This window comes from Danio rerio, chromosome 11 (genome assembly GCF_049306965.1).
Source record: "Danio rerio strain Tuebingen ecotype United States chromosome 11, GRCz12tu, whole genome shotgun sequence".
NCBI lineage: Eukaryota > Metazoa > Chordata > Actinopteri > Cypriniformes > Danionidae > Danio > Danio rerio.
In genome coordinates, this window is record NC_133186.1 from 15,566,891 (window position 1) to 15,587,748 (window position 20,858).

Here is a 20,858-nt window from a genome sequence, read left to right on the forward strand (position 1 = left end):
TAATAGAGAAATTGTGTGTTGTTAAAAATAAAAAAAGAAAACCCTTTATTGATAAACAAATTAGTGAGACATCACACCTGCCCCAATACTTATGTAACATCTGACATTTGTTTCACAAATGAAATACACCCCAAACTATGCCAAAAAATAAATTATTTGGATCATGAAGACAACAAAAGTTTTTGTAATCCATGACAACAACAACAAAATTCCATCTGAATTAAACTGCAATGTTTAAATGTACAAATAAAAATAATGTCAGAAAATTGAATGCAAAGCTTCTGTTCGGCACAACCTCATACTCAAATGTTTACATCGCAAATTCACAAGAAATAAATCAAATCAATAAGTATATATCTTGCATTAACTTGAGTCACTGGCTTTAGTACAATTCTGTGCCAAAATTGAACCATAACAATTCAGAGCCAAAAAAATAAAAAAAGTTGCAACAGAACAGAAAAAAAGAAAGAAAAAAAATCAAATAAATAAGTAAAACAATATTAAAACTCACATTTCATCGTTTACAAAAAGCACACATGACTGGAATGCTGTCTCTGTAGTTTAACATATCATCTGTAAATTACAATATGGATACAAAAACACCTCTGCACATTACCTTGATCGTTTTAGACTGTAGTCTCAGGCCATTGAGTGTATTGATTGCCCTTTCTGCATCACTAGGGTTAACATAGTTAACAAATCCGTACCCTAAACTGTGGCCTAGAGAAAAAAAAAAGGGGGGGAAAAAAAAAATAAAAAATAAAAATAACAAATGTTTGTCCACATCCTGCAGACTATTCTTTCTTGACAAAAGCAGCAAAACAAGCTACTATTGTGAATAACAATTGTGTAAAACAAGATACATTTTCATGAAAAAATGGAAATTACATTGACATCAGACAAAAAAAAACGCAGATAAAAAAAATCCAATCAAACAAAAAACATCCTTTACAGAAGTTTCTAAGAAAAAAACTTCCTTTACATTAAAAACAATAACAAAAAATTAACAAAGTAAATAACATGCATTCAAATAACTACAATATTTAATAAAAAAATTACCAAAGTAAATACAATATACATTCAAATAACTACAATATTTAATAAACAAATTACCAAAGTAAATGCAATATGCATTTAATTAACTACAATATTTAATATTAACAGTATTTAATTGTACACAATCAAAACCTAAATAAGTAAATAATAAAAAAAGATCCTTAGCATAAAACATAACAAAATGCCCGTAACACATTAAACAGTTTTTTTTTTTTTCCAAAATGTCCAGTGAACTTTTTGCAATTTTAAAATCAATAAATATTAACAAAATTGTGATGGGACAAGAACCATATTTACAAATTTTGAAAAAGAAGGGGAAAAAGAAGTTTGAATAAAATATTTACTGAACATCAAATCTACCAACCTTAATAGTGAAACATTGTCATAAATCGAACACAAGCAAGTCAGCAAAAAACAAGTAACTGCATTTAATCAATAAACAAAATAACCACCAAGGATTTGCTATTGTGTTTAGTAGGGGTGTGACAAGACAAGTTACTCAATGAGACCAGATTTTTTACACTATATTTTAGGAAATCATCAATGATGAAATATTTGAATGTTTTTATTCAACTGAAAAAAATAATAATTTACAGAAACAATTTAGGTGTTTGTTTTTTTTTAACAATCGTAATGAATGTTATTTTACTTCTATTTTAATGAATTATGTCATAAAGAACATGCTACATGCCACTGTAAAATATTTAGCTATAAACTCTACTGACTGGCTTCTCCCCTGTACAATTTCACATGAGAAATCTAACTCCTTTACACAAATGGAACTTTTAAATAGATGCATGCAATTTTTTGTGTTTCATTTAAAAATTTTCAGCAGTTTCACTTTCATTCTGCAACATTATAAGTAAGGACAAACAGAAGAGAGTTGTTTTTTAATGCAGTTTGATACGCCGAAAGAAAAGAAAACTTTGTTTTTTCCAGAAAACATAAACATGCGTACGGTGACAATGTTGCTAATGTGTCTCAAGGAGTTCACAGTGTGTGTGCACTTGGAGGACATGTGTCTGTGGTCCTTTACTAACTTACTAATGTAAAACAAGCTTATCCTGTTGCAAAATGCAGCTAAATGTCCTACACAATGGTAATTGTTTGATTGCAGTGTTTACATGTCTGTACAGCACTTCAATAATATGACTGACATACAAATAATCCATGTCTTAATTTGATTTTATGACTTTTAGCATATCTAAAGAGCTATTCCATCGCATGGTTGTGAACCATGGTTAATTTGTGTGGCTGGGAGAGATGGGGGGTTTGGGGGGGGTTACGTCAGCAAACAATTGACTAGTGGGTTGCCAGTAGAACCTACACTGGTCTCACACAGCTGATCCATGATAAACACGGAGGAGAAAACTCTGCAGACACGTGCTTGTGTCCATATCCAGAAGTATCGCTGTAACGGCCGAGAGGAGAGAAAAAGCCACGCCAGCAGGTCAAATGGGCCCACAGTGTGAGAGAGAAAGAAATGGGGTTTACTTTCATTCTCTAAGTCGCAGTGAAATAGGGGCTTCTGCTGTGTCAGTGAAACACTATCCAGCAAAAAAACAAGCAGTAAAATTGTGCACAGATTCTGCGTTTTTTAAGTAGTTGGAGCGATGTAAATACTCCGCGCTCCCCTCCCTTGCCATAGTAAGCTACAGCAACATAGCGTATCTGAGATAAATGACATCAGTACATAACTGGTTATGATTATTACTGAACCGATACCAAATTGTCCGCGTGTGCATCGCAGTGCATCGAAGAAACTCCAATCTTCTATGCTAAATTCACACTTACTCTCCATCATGACATTGACTAATTTTCCACCTCGATAAGAAATCCCATCACAATTTAGACTTGCGAAGATCTCGTAACACCAATAGCGTTTAGAATTTGACATAAAATATCTGTCCAATTTTATTTTTAAAGTTGCGTTAGGTGGTTTTATAAGAATTAATTAAGGATTTATTCCTTTTTAAAGTGGCAGTTGAAAATTAAAATTCTGTCATCGTTTACTATCCCTTCACTTGTTTTAAACCCGTTTTGGTCTTTTTCTTTTTTAAAGATGATATTTAAAATAAAGATGGAAACCTGTATCAACTGACATGGTATTGACCATGGTATTTGTTTTTCCGACTATAGAAGTCAGCGGTTGCTGGTTTACAACTTATTTCAAAATAACTTGTGTTCAAGAGAAGAAACTTAAAGGTTTAAATCTTAATAACTAACCATTTACGTCCGACTATTACGGTCTGTATACTTCCATGACAATAATTTCAAAACAGTTGTACAAGTTAGACATTATACAAGTACATAGTAAAATTCCACAAACACGCACACAACGCTCATTGTTAGAGCCAATCACAGCTATTTATGAACATGTGAACACATTTGCCAATTGTGGGTGTTTCAGAACTTACTTGATCGCTCTCAGACAACAAGCAAGAATATCTTTACTGTTATGTATTTGTTTTAAATGTCAGTCACAGTCACTTTCTGTGGCTGTACTTGAGTTTTGTTTGTTAATATTTAAAACAAGTTTTCTTTGAGCAGGTAAACTTAAAAAGATATATCTTATTGTTTGTATTAAAAAGAAAAGCTAAATTGGGGATGGGAAGCACTGTCGATGCATTGTGATATCAAATTGTACTGAATTAAGAACATAATAGTAACGAAACTGTGAGATAAATGTAGGTTCACTCCCCTGATAAACAAATAAATTAAATTAATGAATTCATTGTTTTAACAACCTCAGATTGAAATAATTTGTATATGAATCAAATACCATGTGGTGTAGTAGAGAGGCTTGGGCAACTTGATCATGCTTGAGGGTTGGAGGAAGAATGTAAAATAAAGTTAGTTTCTGTGTGTACAGATTAAGTTTAACAATGAACTGGTTCCCATATTACCTAAATCAACTGATTGCGCAGTCCTGCATGTAAAACTTTGTAGTATGGCAATATATGCATGCTTAGTTCCTTGCCATGTTTTGGTTCCTTGCCACTGTTGCCTCTTGCTTGCTTGGTTGGATCTGGTGGAGCTGTACTTCAGGTCTTTTAGCAGTGAAATTTTGCATTACACTGATTTGATTTTAATTTAACTAGCACTACACCAGAACTTTAACATTATTCTCGTGCTTGCCTTTCTGGAATAGTCCAAAATGTATTTCTTCATCTGTTAAGCTGCTTTGATGCAATCTACATTGTAAAAGCACTATAGCAATAAAGATGAATTGAAAGTTCATATCTAGATTTCAAAGATATAACAAAAAGTTATGTGTATATATCGAAAGCATATCATTTTAAATATTGAAAAAGAACTAGCATAGAATTATGTCAGAGTGATGGAAGAATGGATGTATCACGAACAGTGTGAGGACTGAGCAAAATCTCTAGGGATCTCTGGGAACTTGAACAAAGTTACTGTTTTTGCACCCCTGGGGCCTCATGTATCAACGCTGCGTACGCACAAAAACTGTTCGTACGCCAGGTTTCACGCTCAGAATCGCTCACGTTTGGATTTACTAACAATGAACTGAACGTGGGAATGTGCGCAGGTTCACGGCAGCTTTCTGGCAGGCGTACGCACATTTTTTGTGCGTGTCTGTTTTATTTCCATTGGCGACTCCTAGAGGCAGTTGTGTTAAATTCTTCTCTACAAAGTGTCTGATCCTTGCAATGGCAGCTGTATGGGACGGGTTCATCTAGTACAGGGGTCGGCAACCCAAAATGTTGAAAGAGCTATATTGAACCAAAAAAAAAACAAAAACAAATATGTCTGGAGCCGCAAAAAATTAAAAGCTTTATATAAGCCTTATAATGATGGCAACACATGCTGTATGTATTTATATTAGCTATATTAGCATACTATAAAAATGACTTCGTTGGCTACAAATACATACTGAGCCTTCATGGTTAAATGTTCATTTCCCTGCAGTGCATCCTGTAGAGAATGACGCGCCACGTGACTACTCTGTTGTACGATGCCGTCTCAAGTTTAACTTAATTACAGTATATCAATGAATTATGTTTAATGTTCAAGTTTAACTTCATTACAATATTAATGAATTGTTTAATGATCAAGTTTAACTTCATTACAATATTAATGCATTATGTTTAATTATCAAGTTTAACTTCATTACAATATTAATGAATTATGTTTAATGATCAAGTTTAACTTCATTACAATATTAATGAATTATGTTTAATGATCAAGTTTAACTTCATTACAATATTAATGAATTATGTTTAATGTTCAAGTTTAACTTCATTACAATATTATTGCATTATGTTTAATGTTCAAGTTTAACTTCATTACAATATTATTGCATTATGTTTTGCTTTGATGAAATTAAAGAAATGCAATAAAGAAATCAGATTTTTTAATGTTTTTTTTTTATTTTGAGGATTCAAAAAAACAACATCAAAATGAACGTGCACAACGTGCCCCTTATCTGAGCAACAAACAGTGCAATAAAACGCAGCCTGCCATTCCCATTTCAAGATCAGCTCGAGTCATTCCTGGGAATGTGTTCAACAAGGAAGGGTCAATCTCCAGGGGTGTGTGTCAAGGAAAGACAGTCTCGTTTTTTCCTTTCGCAACTCGCAAAATCTGCTCCCAAATGCAGTTTGCATATCAACAATCGCACCTTGTAAATAATCACCGTTGAGTGAGTGATCGGGATGGGCTTCTTTGAATTCTCTCAAGGAGGGAAAATGAGAAAGCGTGCCCCGCTGTACATCTTTGGCAAAGACAGTTTGCGCTCCATGGCGCATCACACAGCCGCCGGTTTGTTTACAACAGCTACCTGCCTGGAATCCCGCCCTGCTGATAGAAACGTGTGTCGCAGGCTATGACGCAAATCTTCGTTGACAGAAATGTTGAAATTAAATATTCTACACACTTTTACAGCATTGGAAAACGTTAAGATTGTTTGTCCTCCTATAGAAACCATATTAAAACAAAAAATATATTTACCTCCCTCATCGTTTTCCATTTTCAAAAATTTTTTGAAAAAGTTCCAGGGAGCCACTAGGGCAGCGCTTAAGAGCCGCATGCGGCTCTAGAGCCGCGGGTTGCCGACCCCTGATCTAGTAGGTATGTAAGATTTCCATACCATACAGTTGACCAGCTAAACATTAAAGCACAATTTGCAGCGGTCGCCTGTTTTCCCAATGTAATCTGAGCGATCTACCGCACACACATTGCTATAAAGACACTATCTGAAGATGAATTTGCATGCGTGAATCAGAAACATTTCCATTCAATAAATGGGCAAATAAAATATGAAGCACAAACTTATTGATGATTCCTACTTGTCTTTCTCGTAATAAATAGTGGGCAAAATCTGATATGTAGCGGGAAAAAAGAAGAAAGAGTTCATCAGACGCTGGATTCGAACCGAGTTTATGCTCGAACGTGTCAGTTCATGAACACATGCGTCGTATGAGCTGCGCCACTGAGACTACTAAGGGTAGTGCAACATTTTATAAATATAAATCACACTATTTCTTTCTTAAATGCACTCAGTGCGATGTTCAGACCCAACTGTGTTAACCGTATCAGCTAAACTCTCCCACTCTATTTTTCTCTTTTGTTGTTAATTCCGGAGAACAAACTTGCAAATAACACCGCTTTTCTCCGGTCTACCTCCGAAAGCTGCACCTCCAATTCACATTCTGTTCAAAGTTTCTCTTTTTGCTTGATTTTGCCGTTGCTTTTTCGTTGGGTTTTGCCATTAGCGTAGTCATTAGCATATTCATACGGGGAAGGAGGCAGGGAGGGGTTTTGTGCTCGTGCATGTTGCGCTCAGTTTCACATTCATTCAGATGTACAAAAGAATATGCGTGAGATTCGGCGTACGCAGTGTTTCATACATCTGAATTTTTTTCTGCGTACGCACATTTACAGCTTTGTGCGTACGCAATATTTTAGTAAGATTGCCACGCAAGTCTTCGTACATGAGGCCCCTGGTTATTATAAAGTGTTTTTTCCCTCATTAAAGGGATACCTATTGTACAAAATCCACACAAATCTACATTGTTTAGGCTCTGCCCATGTTTGCTTGAGAAAATGTATTGGCCACAATACAATAAGCAATACTAGTATTGTGTTTGGATACAAGACTCCTCTGACTCGCCATAAACAACCTTTTACTGTGTTACTGTTAAAATGTACCATGAATCTATATTTTGATATATACAAACAACTGATTTAAAAAAAAAAAAAAATCATCAAAGTTTGAAATCGCTTACAAAGGGATTTCTGGCTGCGCCCCTTCTTATCTGCTCTCACTTCTGCAGATTTATAGGCCCTCCAGAAACTTGCGTTCTGTGAATGAACATCGCCTCGTGGTTCCATCCCAAAGAGGGAAGAAAACACTTTCCTGAACGCTTGCGCTCAATCTGCCCAGTTGGTGGAATGAACTCCCTAACTGCATCAGAACGGCAGAGTCACACGCTGTCTTCAAAAAGCGACTAAAAACTCAACTATTTAGTCTCCACTTTCCTTACTAATATGCAACTACCCCTCTGACTCCTCAACTAATTACAAAAAAAAAATAAATAAATAAAAAATAAAAATACTAATGCTTTCCTTCTTAGACTTTACACACCTGAAACTTGCCTGCAGCACTTATTCATTGTTGCTCTTATAGTTGTGTAAATTGCTTCCTTGTCCTCATTTGTAAGTCGCTTTGGATAAAAGGGTCTGCTAAAAAACTAAAATGTACATGTAAATGCACTATAAACAATAAATAGGGATGCACCGGTGAGACGTTTTTGGCTGATATTGATAACTGATAACTCTTAAGATTTCGAGGCCAATAACCAATATATAGGCCAATTAATAAAAATATTTAAAAATGTAATATTTTGATATATACAAACAATTGATTTTTTAAAAAAACATCAAAGTTTGAAATGATTTAAGTATAAACAGTATCAAATCAAAAAAGTTATAATTTCAAGGTGAATATATAGACCTATATTCATGATCTCACATCAATCTCCATGCAAAAAATAAATTATTTATTTTTATTCGCCTAGCTTAACTGTGGCATAAAAATAATAGGTTACATAACAAAATGGGATTTACAAACAAGTAATATAAATATATTTTAAACAAAAAAAGGAAAATGAAATAAAGAACTAAAACCAGCTGAAAATGTTCTTGAATAAAACATGTTACAGTAATATATATATATTACTGTAACAAGACGCAAGATTTCTGGAGGATTATCATTCGTTTGTGGCCATTCGGGAGTCTCTATGCATTTGTGGGAGACTCCCAAAGCTTCCGGGAGACTTGGGATGTCTGGGATTACATTAACGTTACCAGCCATTTTGCGAGATAGTTTAGCGTGTGCTAGACTGGAGGTGTTTTGGAGGTGGGCAGGTGTGGTTACATGTGAACAGGTTATTGAGATTGTCTGTTTTGTGTCGGGGTCCAGGGTTGCTGGGGCAACAGGGGCGGAGCCAGCACGAGCAGGCTGACACAGAAGACAGCAAGATTGCTAATGAGTGCATGCTTTAATAAAGTGATGTTCTGATTTCAAAAGCGATGTTCTACTCTGTTTAACATGACAGCGGGGAAGGCAGCATGTTGTATATATAAATAAATAGAAGAAAATAAACTAATTGTGTGGTGAATATCAAATATTCATTTAAAGAATATTGTTTATTATTTTTTTAGAATTACCATTTCTGTTATTATTGTTTAAACATGTAGATTGTTAATTCACACTGAAGGCATTAAATCTATGAACTAACACATTATATATAGAATTATATACATAACAAAAAAAGTGTGAAACAACAGAAAATATGCCATATTCTAGGTTTTTCAAAGCAGCCACCTTTTGCTTTGATTACTGCTTTGCACACTTTTGGCATTCTCTTAATGAGCTTCAAGAGGAAGTCACCTGAAATTATTTTCACTTCACAGGTGTGCCCTGCCAGGTTTAATAAGTGGGATTTCTTGCCACGTCATATATGTATGTATGTATGTATGTATGTATGTAGGTATGCAGTGTTGGGGAGTAACTAGTTACATGTAACGCCGTTACGTAATTTAATTACAAAATAAAAGTAACAGTAATTAGTTACAGTTACTAAGAAAAATATGTAATTAAATTACAGTTACTTTTGAAAATGTTAAAAATTACAAATGGGGTTACATCTAATATTTTTCTTTAAATCTCTGTTATATGTTGAATAATATAAATCTATTGCTTTGCCTGTTTTTGATATGCACGATGGCTTCTGCTAAGGCCATTTATTCAAGCTGATGCTTTTGATTTGCGGCGCAACCACGGGCGTAAATCCCGGGGGGAACATGTTCATTGTCCTCCTCACCAAATAAAATATATAAATGTATATATATAAACGCACTCTCTATTTTGAAGAATATATGCGTGTATACCTAAAATAATTGTCTAAGTAGAAAAAACCCCGCATTTATTATTTAAAATGCATTTAGAAAGAGTTCACCCCCGCTTTCTCAAAGTGGTTTGATCCACCTACTCCTCACGTACACGCTTCCTGTCACACAGTCACAGACAGACAGACAGAAGTTAGGTGTGTAGCTACGGGTAAATGTTGAATTTGAGTAAGTATGGTGTATTAATCACATTAAATAAAACGATTCTCCTCAAAGTCAATGCAGAATCATTTATAAATTAGTTGCGGCAAAAATGCAGATTACCGATGTCCATGAATCTGCTGTATTAGCGGTTAAAATTACTCCTGTAGTTAACATATGCTTGTTTAGCTTGTTGCATACGTTAGTGGCGCACTGCAAAATAATACGCCAAAGTGCATTGTTTCATTTGTGATGACTTGGCATAATGTTAACTTTACATTAACGGCCACAATTAGCATATTGTTTATCTGTGGATTTGCTAAATGAGCACTGTGCTACGTCCAAACAAGCCCCACTTTATTTTTTGTATAATCAATTTCAGTTCTGTTCTTAGTTGACTAAATTAATTTAAAATATAAAATGTCCTTGTTTTTATTGTTGTGATGATTTTTATGATAGTTTTTCATTCTTCATGTAAAGCACTTTGAATTAGCATTGTGTATAAAATGTGCTACAGTATAAATAAACTTGCATTGCAGTGTCATGGACTAGATAAAATGATTGAGGTAAAGTTGGTTTTATATTCGCACATTCATTCAGTAACAGCTCCATACATTGTTTACCATGGTACTTTGAATATTTGAACTGAAATCTCATGCAAGTTTTACTTCAAAACAACATTAATAATAATAATAATAATAATAATAATAATACAGTTTTTTTGTATAGCACTTTTCCTACATACATGGATCTCAAGGCACTTCACAAACAACAAACAGGCATTGTAAAATAAACCAAATACAAAATAATGTATATTAGACAATTAAAGCAAAATATATACTCAGATAAAAGCATACATCTACACAATCACACACAATATTCTTTACATACATGCACACACACCGTACATGCATATGTACATAAACCTACACAATATACATAAATTGCATAAACTTCACAAACTTATATTCATACGCAATTTTAAAAAGGTGCTTCTTAACAAGCTTTTTAAAAATAATTTCTGGTGGATTCTTTCACTTCATTTGGGAGACAATTCCCAGATTTTGCAGCATAGTGACTAAAAGAAGTGCCGCCAGATCGCATTAGATTTACAAAGTGAAATTCTAAAAGTCGAGTGCTAGAAGAGCGTAGCAAACGGTTTGGATTATATTTTGATAAGCAGTCAGAAAAGTATGAAATGTGTCATGTTGTGTAGTGCCTTATAAACTAATAAAAGAATCAAAACATTTATTCTATTAATGCTGCTGTGATATGTTCTTGTGTCTTCAATTTCAATAAAACTCTGGCTGCTGTATTTTGTATCAGTTGCAACGTCTTTATAGAACCTTTAGGTAAACCAATATAATATTAACACTAACTGTAAACAATGCTGTACTTTGGTGGTTGTTGGCTGCTAATATAATTTTACTATTTAGAATTTCCAATGAATACTCTTCTAAGGTTATATTATGAGAGACTGAATGTGCAAATATAAAACCAACTTTACCTCAATGATAAAATGACAGAGAAAAGGAAAATGGACATAAGATAATTTTTCAGTGCAGCAAAACTACAAAAAGTTCACATATTAAGCAATTTGGCTTTCAGAATGAGTGCTTATGAAAATACTAATGTCACATTATCAATCACAGGCAGAGGAGAAAGAACTGATTGATGAACAGGCAGAGCAGGGTCAGTCAGATGTACAGTGTCAGGTAAGAATGTTGTGGTTTATTGAAGGGATAATGACAATTCTTTAAGGGGTGAACAATTTTTTAAAATGTTTTCTGAGTTGTGGCTGTTTAGCAGATGAACCTCACAGGCTCGCCAATTTACAACATGATCTCTCAATTTAACAAGTGTAATGTAAACCAGTTAGTTATTATGAGTATGGAAAACGTCTTTTCCTGCATTTATTCTGCTTTAGGAGTCAGTCTGTTGACTGTAAACAACACAACAAACAATGCAATAAATAGTTTTGAAGAAAAATTTGCTTTGTCATTGAACCTGAAAAAAACTTTGAAAATAACCATAATGATGTAGTCTCCATGCTGTAATATGAACAATAAAACCATTTTTAACTGTGGGGACATATCTTTAGAGGTACAATTCAGCTGTATTATTTGTGTCGCCTTCAAAAAATCTTTTAAAAATTGCTCATAAGAAATGTTATATTTATTGTCCCCCCTACTGTTAAATCAAATTAATGGCCATGGGCGCACCATGTCTAATCCTCCTTGCCATTGAAAAGCATGAGGAAGCATCTGCAGGTATATAAGCTAGCGTTTCTTTGTTTTATAAAAGCAAATGTTTTTGTCGTTATCGTGAGTGTACAGAAATAAAAACAGACCCTTTCATTTCTAATGATATATTATGATTTATAAAGTTGTTGATTTGTGAATTTTAGGGCACCAGCAGACTCCTCTGGCCAAAGTGATGTTATCACATTACCAGTGTAGCTAGCTTAACTACATTTCTCAGTAGCGTGACGGTAGCGTCGCTGGAAAATCGAATAGCTTTTCACAGTAGCGAAGCTATTTTATTAGTGAAGTAGCGCAGTAGTGTCCACACAAGCTACATTTACCGACCGCGGATCAATATTGTTTAAAATGTGTAACACCTGGTTTTATTGGATTTTTTTGTTTTTGCTGTTATGTACTATAATTTATTTCTGTTTGGTACAGCATATTATTTCCAGTAAACAATTGAAATGAACAGTTCTGCCTCATAAGTTTCATTGGCAGTTTTATTGATCACTAAGATGCGATTGATTTGGATTTAAGTGGCTTCGATTTAAAAATGAAAATTTCAAAAATTTGATGTATTTTTTTTATTGCAAATGCCCCATAAATCACCTGCACAACTAACTAACATTGTGATTTTGTAACAACAGTAAACATGTTTTTGTGATAAGGTCTGGTTTTGTGGTGGCTCTACTTTAAATTTAAATAAATTAAATAAATTTTATTTAAGTGATGAAAGCTTTTGAGATTCTAACAGTAAACAGAGCTACTGTAAGCTCACTCCTGCTCTGTATAAATGCTTTAAAATTATTTAGTTGAAAATGTTTATTAGAAAATTAAAAGTAATCAAAAAGTAATCAAATGTAATTAGTTACTTTACTTTTATAAAGTAATCAAAAATTACTGTAACTTATTACATTTTAAATAGGGTAATTTGTAATCTGTAATCTATTACATTTCCAAAGTAACCTTCCCAACACTGTAGGTATGTATGTATGTATGTATGTATGTATGTATGTATGTATATATGTATATATATATGTATATATGTATGTATATATGTATGTATATATATATATATATATATATATATATATATATATATATATATATATATATATATATATATATATATATATATAAGGGCTCGAAATTGCGACCATTATGGTCGCATATGCACCCGAAATTTTATCTATATGACCTTAAAATATATTTGGGAGCATTTCTGTGAGTGGTTAAAATTGTTGTGCGACCAGTTTTTACTGCAAAATGTTTACCACATGCGTGAATTCAGGAGACATTCCCGCAGAATGCATCTCTAAGCTCTTTGTCTGCACTTAAAACGCGAAATGCAGCGCTCGAGAATGGTTTAAAACAGTTGTCATGTCAACTTGCAGCAGTAAACAAAAATAAGTCTGAAATGCTTGCCCTGCCTTCACGCTCTTCCTATTGGCCCACCACTGCTCTAGCACTGAACGCGACTGATTGGTTAATATCAGCTGTCAATCACTCAGCACCTTCTGGCTTGAGATGACAAAGAGAGCTATTACCGCGAAAAACTGTAAAGCGCTGAAGATGAGAATGAAGATAACACTGACAGATTTAGTTTTAGAAACCATCTAGTTACAACTAATGACACATCTTACTAGTGATCATGTGCTGAATGTTAATCCACCATGTACACTTTTCCAAGAGTACAAGACTTCTATTGGCTTCAAGTCCACGGGATGGAGTTTTCAGGTAACTGTTTGCCACATCTAGCACGAGAGCTTCTGTTTAATCCTTCATATAATCGCCAGATGCTGTTTGCCGTGCAAGTGGCAGCTATGTCAAATTGAACACCATGTACACCATCACAAACGGGCTTACACTAAGTAAACTAACATCGCTACTCCTAAAAAAAACGGTATTGCTATTAACATGTATACATATAATAAGGTACAGTATGTGTCAAAAGCATCAGTGCAATATCAGACAGGACTTGTGAGAACAGCACAGTTATACCGTTAACAGATTCAAGCAGTGCGTGCAGGGCCAGTGAGCGCTCCATGTATGCTTTGGTCACTTAATTATCTTATAAATATGTATTTTCTTGTGATAATGGGATTTCGTTGAAATATTTTTCTCACGCTTGCATAAATGTATAAATTTTTTTGCTTGTTAGTTTGATTAGTGTTGATTTCAAATACAATAAATATGTTTGTATAAAACTTGTAACAGTGCTCATAATTGGTGGGTGCGACTAAATTTTGGCTGATGCGCCTACATTTTTAAAGTTAGGAGCACCGGTGCAAAGCAAAAAGGTTAATTTCGAGGCCTGTATATATATATGTATATATATATATATATATATATATATATATGTATATGTATATATATATATATATATATATATATATATATATATTAGGCTTGGGCAGTATCCAAATTTTGATACCGTCAAACCGCCTCCATATTTTACCCCGGTATCCGGTATTACCGGCATAATAAAAAAATTATGACGTAAGGCTCAGACAGCGTCACCAAACTGTTGTCTTGAGCCTAAACCATTCAGAAACTGAATACCTTCTATGCGACCTTAGGCTCGCGGTCAGAGAGAGAGAAAGAGAGAGAGAGAGAGAGCGCCTCGCGACGCACAGCACCTCTCTCTCTTTCTCTCTCTCACACACACACACACACACACACACACACACTCATCTCTCCCGCGATTTATTCAGAAATTTACTCCCACACTGTAAGAAATCTGGCCGGCTCCCGCGGAACAGCAGTGGGAATGCAGAGAGCTGTAATCGGGCCATAAAAATTATACCCGATAGGTCCCGAGTCCGACAGGTACATTTTGATTGACAGCTTTATAAAGCAGGAACCCGTTTACAGCCCGACATTATTCAAGTGTGCTCATGCACACAGCTCTAATGCATTTTTTCAAAAATGAGTCATTTATATGTTTTTACATCATTTATTCGTATCATACGTAGACTAGGCTATATTCCACTTGAAAGTTGGAACAAAGAAATAAAAGAAGTCCTCTGTAACATCATAACATCTCAGCACTCTATAGGTCTAGGTACATGCACTTAGCCTTTAAATTGGCCAACACACCAATGAAAATAAATCTTGCTTAACAAATCAAATTAAAATAAACTCTAAATGATGACGGGTATTTTGGCAATAACGAAATTAAGATAAAGGCTGTGCAAGATGTTTCTCCACTTCTATTCAGAATCTGGCATTAGGGCGGCGGTGAAGCTGGATATTAAAATAATAAAGCCACCATTAGTCTGTATACTTTGTCTACGTTATGATTATATGGTTTAATAAATATTTATTTATGATTTAAAACCCTTTACTCACCAAGATTAGGCTACGTGTGTTTGTGGAGGAACATTATTAAATCCACTGGCTTTAGCGCAGTCTCTCACTCATGTGCGTCCAGCAGAACTGAACACCCTTTCCTGCGGCTACAGGTCGAGATGCAGAGTTCTGATCTGGCTGATTTTGCAAGTTTTGGGTAGGATTGTTTGTTCATCTTCTACCAGTCAGGAACATCCATTTAATTTTTCATGTGTAGCAAGCGGCCTCGTCATTTTACCTGTCAGCTTGCGGTTTAGGGCTCTACCGTAATAAGCAGTGTATGAGCGACCGCGAAATACCTGCGGCTGGAATAACCGCTCCTTCTGAGCTAGTGACTGACTTAACCGCCGTAATAATTCGCATTTTTTACTACTTGATCATCATTTGTTTCACCTTTGCAGGGATGGATTTTAATGCAGAGATTTGGATTTTTTCGGGTCTCGCCGGGTTCGGGCAAAGATCTTCAGCTCTAATACAGACCTCTCGTTCATATTAACCACGTCTCCCTTCTGTTCAGTCGAAACTGCCAAACTGCAGGACACTTTGAAGCGCGACTCGTCACGTCACGTCACCTCTCCCTCTCTCCCCCTCCCTCTCCCTCTCTTCCCCTGCCTCTCCCTCTTCTTCTCTCTCTCTCCTCCACACTGTCCCGTGATGACAACCACACATACGTTTTTGTAGGCATTAAATAAAGGATATTTAATATTTTATGACGGTATAACGGTATTGAAACTGACACTGTTGCTATTTTTAGATCCCGCGGTATACCATAATACCGTAATACCGCCCAAGCCTAATATATATACACTACGGACAATTTAGCCGACCCAATTCACCTGTATCGCATGTCTTTGGACTATGGGGGAAACTGGACATACACTACGGACAATTTAGCCGACCCAATTCAACCGGTATCGCATGTCTTTGGACTATGGGGGAAACTGGAGCACCCGGAGGAAACCCACGTGAACAACAGCAATATTAATTCTAAAAAATAATAAATATTCGTTAATTTGTTTCTTTTCTTTTTTAGCAGTTTGAATGTTTAGCAGTTTAATAGTCATCTAAATCAGTGGTTCTCAAACTGTGGTACGTGTACCACTAGTGGTACGCAGGCTTCCTTCTTGGGGTACGCGGAGGAATAAAATATGTCATGTACATGCTACACACATTTCAAAATTTATCAAAAATTATGTATATAATATGTCATATATGGCATATAGCCTATATTTCTGATGTAATCTGCCACGTTTTTTAACTGTGCAGAGTTGCAGCTGCTTTACTGGGCCTACTGCGCTACTGTATTTCAATACAGCTTATTTTGGTGGTACTGGGAGAGACAATTTTTTTTCTGAGGTGGTACTTGATGAAAAACGTTTGAGAACCACTGATCTAAATAATATTTAATAGGTTTAATATTGTAACTTAATGCCACATGCCGCCACTATATGGGGCTATTACCTCGGTTAGTTTTCTTAATAAACTACTAGTCAGTCAACAATTCAAACTGTACAAATATTAAGTCCAGTTAAATTGAGCAGCCTAATATGCTTTAACATTTCAACATTTCCTAATATGCTTTAACAATTAGGTATTTAGCTAGAATCATGCAGCTCTAATGGCAACTACAAAAAAAAGTGAACTAGTGTCTGCTGTCTTCCACATTGTTGATGAGATTTTGGAGGGCATTTTCCTTGTCATCCTCTTCATTTTGAAGAAAAACTGTTTAGGGCCCCTAAACATGACTGTTCGTATGTACAGGGTTTTGAACAGTACTATAGTAAAGTACTTCAATTAATCTGTTCTCGTATTTCTATTGCAATAGTTCAACAACAACTGTAATATTTATAATTTACCCAATGCTGTATTTTTATACAATATAGGATATTATACTACAATTTACCACACTTTACTGTAGTAAAACTATATTTTGAAAATCATTTTATTAGTTTACTATTCTTATTACTACAGTATGCTAGAGCATTTATTAACAAGGAGTTGGAAATAATACTAGCCTAAAACATAGGCAGTATACCCCAACACATCAAAAACAGTAGTATTTATTATAAAATTGACCTCAAACTTTTAGTTTTTCGTGTATTGTTAATAAACAGTGTACCAATATATAAACTATATTAACATTCTTGGGATAACCAATTTAACAGGAGAGTTATTAAAGGGCAAAAGCATGAAAAAATAATACCAAGGCAATTTACTGCTGTTCATAGCTGTTGTTCACATCCTTGTGCTACAGAGCTGGTTGATGTTCTCACCTTCATTTTTAACCTTTTTTTAATCAAAGCTCTATTACAACTTGCTTGAAAACCCCAACCATCAACCCCCTTCCCAAGAAGAGACCTCTGACTTGTCTGAATGATTACAGGCCAGTAGCACTCACTCCAATCATTCCCAAATGTTTTGAGAGAGTTGTGCTATCCTTTATTCAGAGCAGTATACACTCTGGACCCCCCGCAGTATGCATACCGGACCAATAGGTCCACCTCAGATGCCAATGGCGCTGCACTTCATACTTCCCTCTCTCACCTGAAATATAAAGGCACCTATATCAGGATACTCTTAATCAATTACAGTCCTGCATTCAACACAGTTATCCTTCATAAACTCACTAACAAGCTGTCTGAACTTGGATTACACTCCACACTCTGTGACTGGCTCTTAGATTTCATCACTGGCAGACCAGAATCTGTCAGGATTGAAAATAAAAGCTCAAGCACCATCCTCACCAACATGGTTGTTCAAACATGACAGTGTCGCATCCCACAAGAACAACACCATCAAGTTTGCGGATGACACTGCAGTGATAGGACAAATCACACAGCTCTATGTGCAACTGGATCAAGGACTTCCAGTCAAGCAGACGCCAGGTGGTCAGAATGAACAACATTATTTTGTCCACACATCCTCAACACTGGTGCTCCACAGGGCTGTGTTCTCAGCCCACTCCTGTACTCCCTGTACACACATGACTATACAGCCAAACACAGCTCCAACGTCATCGATAAATTTGCTGCTGACACAATGGTGGTGGGCCAAATTACAGATAATGATGAGATGGCCTACAAGGAGAAGGTGCACACTCTGATGCAGTGGTGTCAGAAAAACCAACTCTCAGTTAACATCAGCAAAACCAAGGAGCTGGTGGTGGATTTCAGGAGAGCACACTCCCATCACCATCAACGGGACTATGTAGAAAGTCAGCACTTTTAAGTTTCTTGGAGTACACGTGGCTCAGGATTTGACATGGACTGCTTACACAAACGCAGTGCTTAGGAAGGCACAAGAATGCCTCTTCCTCAGGCATCTCAGGAGGTTTGGAATGAGAACTGTCGTTGTACTCGCATTGTCTGTATTTTGCACTGTCATTGTATTCGCACTGTCATTGTATTTGCACTGTCATTGTTAGGGCTGGGTATCGAGTTCGATACTTTTTAAAGGGCAATGAAACCCCCTCGTTTCAGCAAGGTGTTTTCACACCTCTACTTTGGAAAAAGTCAGGAAAGTGGGCGTGTCTAGCTCTGTTTAGGGGGGAGCGTCGGAGGAAGAAAAGTGGGATGGTGTGGGAGTGTCTATTTGGGCATGCGCGAGTTTCAGAGTCAAAATACACACACACACACACACACACACACACACACACACACACACACACACACACACACACACACACACACACACAGTAGAAAGTGATGGTGTTTAACCTACATGGACATCTGCAGTCGAATTATTTGCCAAATTATTAAATGGTGGACTTTAACTGCAGTTTGGCTCTTTCATTCAGGCAATTCATTCATGCCCCTCGCGACAAACAACATATTTGATTCGAGGAACTGCTCTAAGCGTGTATTTTTCATGCAATGTTTGATACCGCACGGCGAATGAGAGAAAAAAAACCTCCGCATTTCCCGGAAACTTAGATGCACACGACAGGTAGCGTCAGAGAGCCGCGTGTGTTTTTCCGGTCACTAAATGCGGTGAAAACCCTACACGAGGTTAAAGTTTGGTTGTAGTGCTAACATGTTTACACTCAGTGCAACTTAGTTCGATATGAACAAACTGAATAAACAAAGAGCTGTAGAGACAGGACAATCACCAGCAACTAGAGCCGCGTCTTTATGAAGAGAATACTACAAGCGAATCCGGATCTCAGCGTTTGCAGATGAGAACAGCTCTCAGGTAAACAATATTCCTCCTTAGACACGCAAGTTATTGTTGTCGAGCGTCGCGTACACTTTTAATCCACACGTAAGACTGAGCTCTCACAGAGAGAAAATGAAAACGAAACTTAACTGCAGCAAACTATAAAAGCAACACTTCACGCTTGTTTTGCCAACACAACGTGGTGTGAGTGTCGTCTAAACACTATGACAATAATGAATATTAATGAAGTTGCACAATAGAGCGCGCTGATTGGTTTGAACCAAGCCTTACTCATGCATTAATGCATCACACTGTAAGACGTAATAAGACACACTCTGGCACAGACGTCCAGTCTGCCCGCTGGAATACAACGCAATTATGTCTATACTATTGAGTATCGAAAAAATCTTTTTCGTTCGGTACCAAACTTTGATACCCAAGGGTATAATTTTGTTAATGTGCCCGGATCAAATGCTGGTAATTGGCTGCAGCGAGGCTGCCTTGAAAATCAATAGTTTATGGCGGTTACGCCCACTCGCTCAGTGCTTGTCAAATGTGAGGCTGTAATGCGTACACTACACTTTAAAGCAGTTTTGCATTGTTTGACTGCAAGAAGATCACGCTGGCACAGTCATCAGAACAATGGCCCCCCACAAGCGTCGTCCTCCGTGACTGATGAGGATTAAAGCGCGATGGCTGGGGCTCCAAAAAGTAAACAGACATAAGCGCAAGCTGACAGCCCTTTCCTACCTCCTCCGCCTCAAAATCATTTTAAAGTTAGGCGAACTTCGTGTTGTAACTTTTGCTTTTTGTCACTAATAATACACGCAATGCGGGCTACACAGAGCAACTTTATTCTCTCCAACACCAGTGCGCACACACATCAGGATCTTGATCTTTAATAAACTACGACAGTTTGCGTTCACTGAACAGTTAATAAATCCATATGAAACAGCCCCTTAAAATTCACGTCTCGCTTACAGTTTCGGGGTTAGGCGCGTTTTGCACAATTCCGATTTGTTGCCTATATCAGATTTTTTTTGCTAGTCCGTTTACTCCTTCATTTAAGCCCTGCACACAAGTGTACCACACCAAAGCCCAAGTGAACCACGCTCTGGCACACTGATAGTGTGAGTACAACCTAAGTGAACGTGTAAACGGACAAGCAAAAAAAAAAATCTGATATAGGCAACAAATCGGAATTGGGCATCAAGACCTGACAGTGTAAACGGGGTTTGCTGCCTTTTTCTACTGTGGAGAAAGATTATCATCAGGGGGTCCATAAAAGCGAAATACCCAGTTACACATCGCCTCCGCTGTATCTAGCGCGGTGGGCAGTTTAGGCAGAGGAATGAGACGACATGCCTTAGAAAAACGATCAATGACAGTGAGCACCACCATGTTGCCCTGAGATACCGGAAGATCGGTTATGAAATCTAGAGCGATATGGGACCAGGGACGTTCAGGAACTGG

At 36.3% G+C, this 20,858-nt stretch overlaps 1 protein-coding gene across 14 annotated transcripts in view; it reads right to left on the reverse strand.

Annotated features, from left to right (window-relative positions):
- Positions 1-20,858, reverse strand: part of elavl1b (ELAV like RNA binding protein 1b) — a 53,921-nt gene that overhangs the window by 2,034 nt on the left and 31,029 nt on the right. For 7 of the 14 annotated variants that reach the window (NM_001308616.1, NM_001308617.1, NM_001308615.1 and 4 more), the window contains 1 exon segment: positions 617-720. In NM_001308616.1, the coding sequence (NP_001295545.1) occupies positions 617-720 (104 nt within the window). 14 annotated transcript variants of the gene reach the window in all.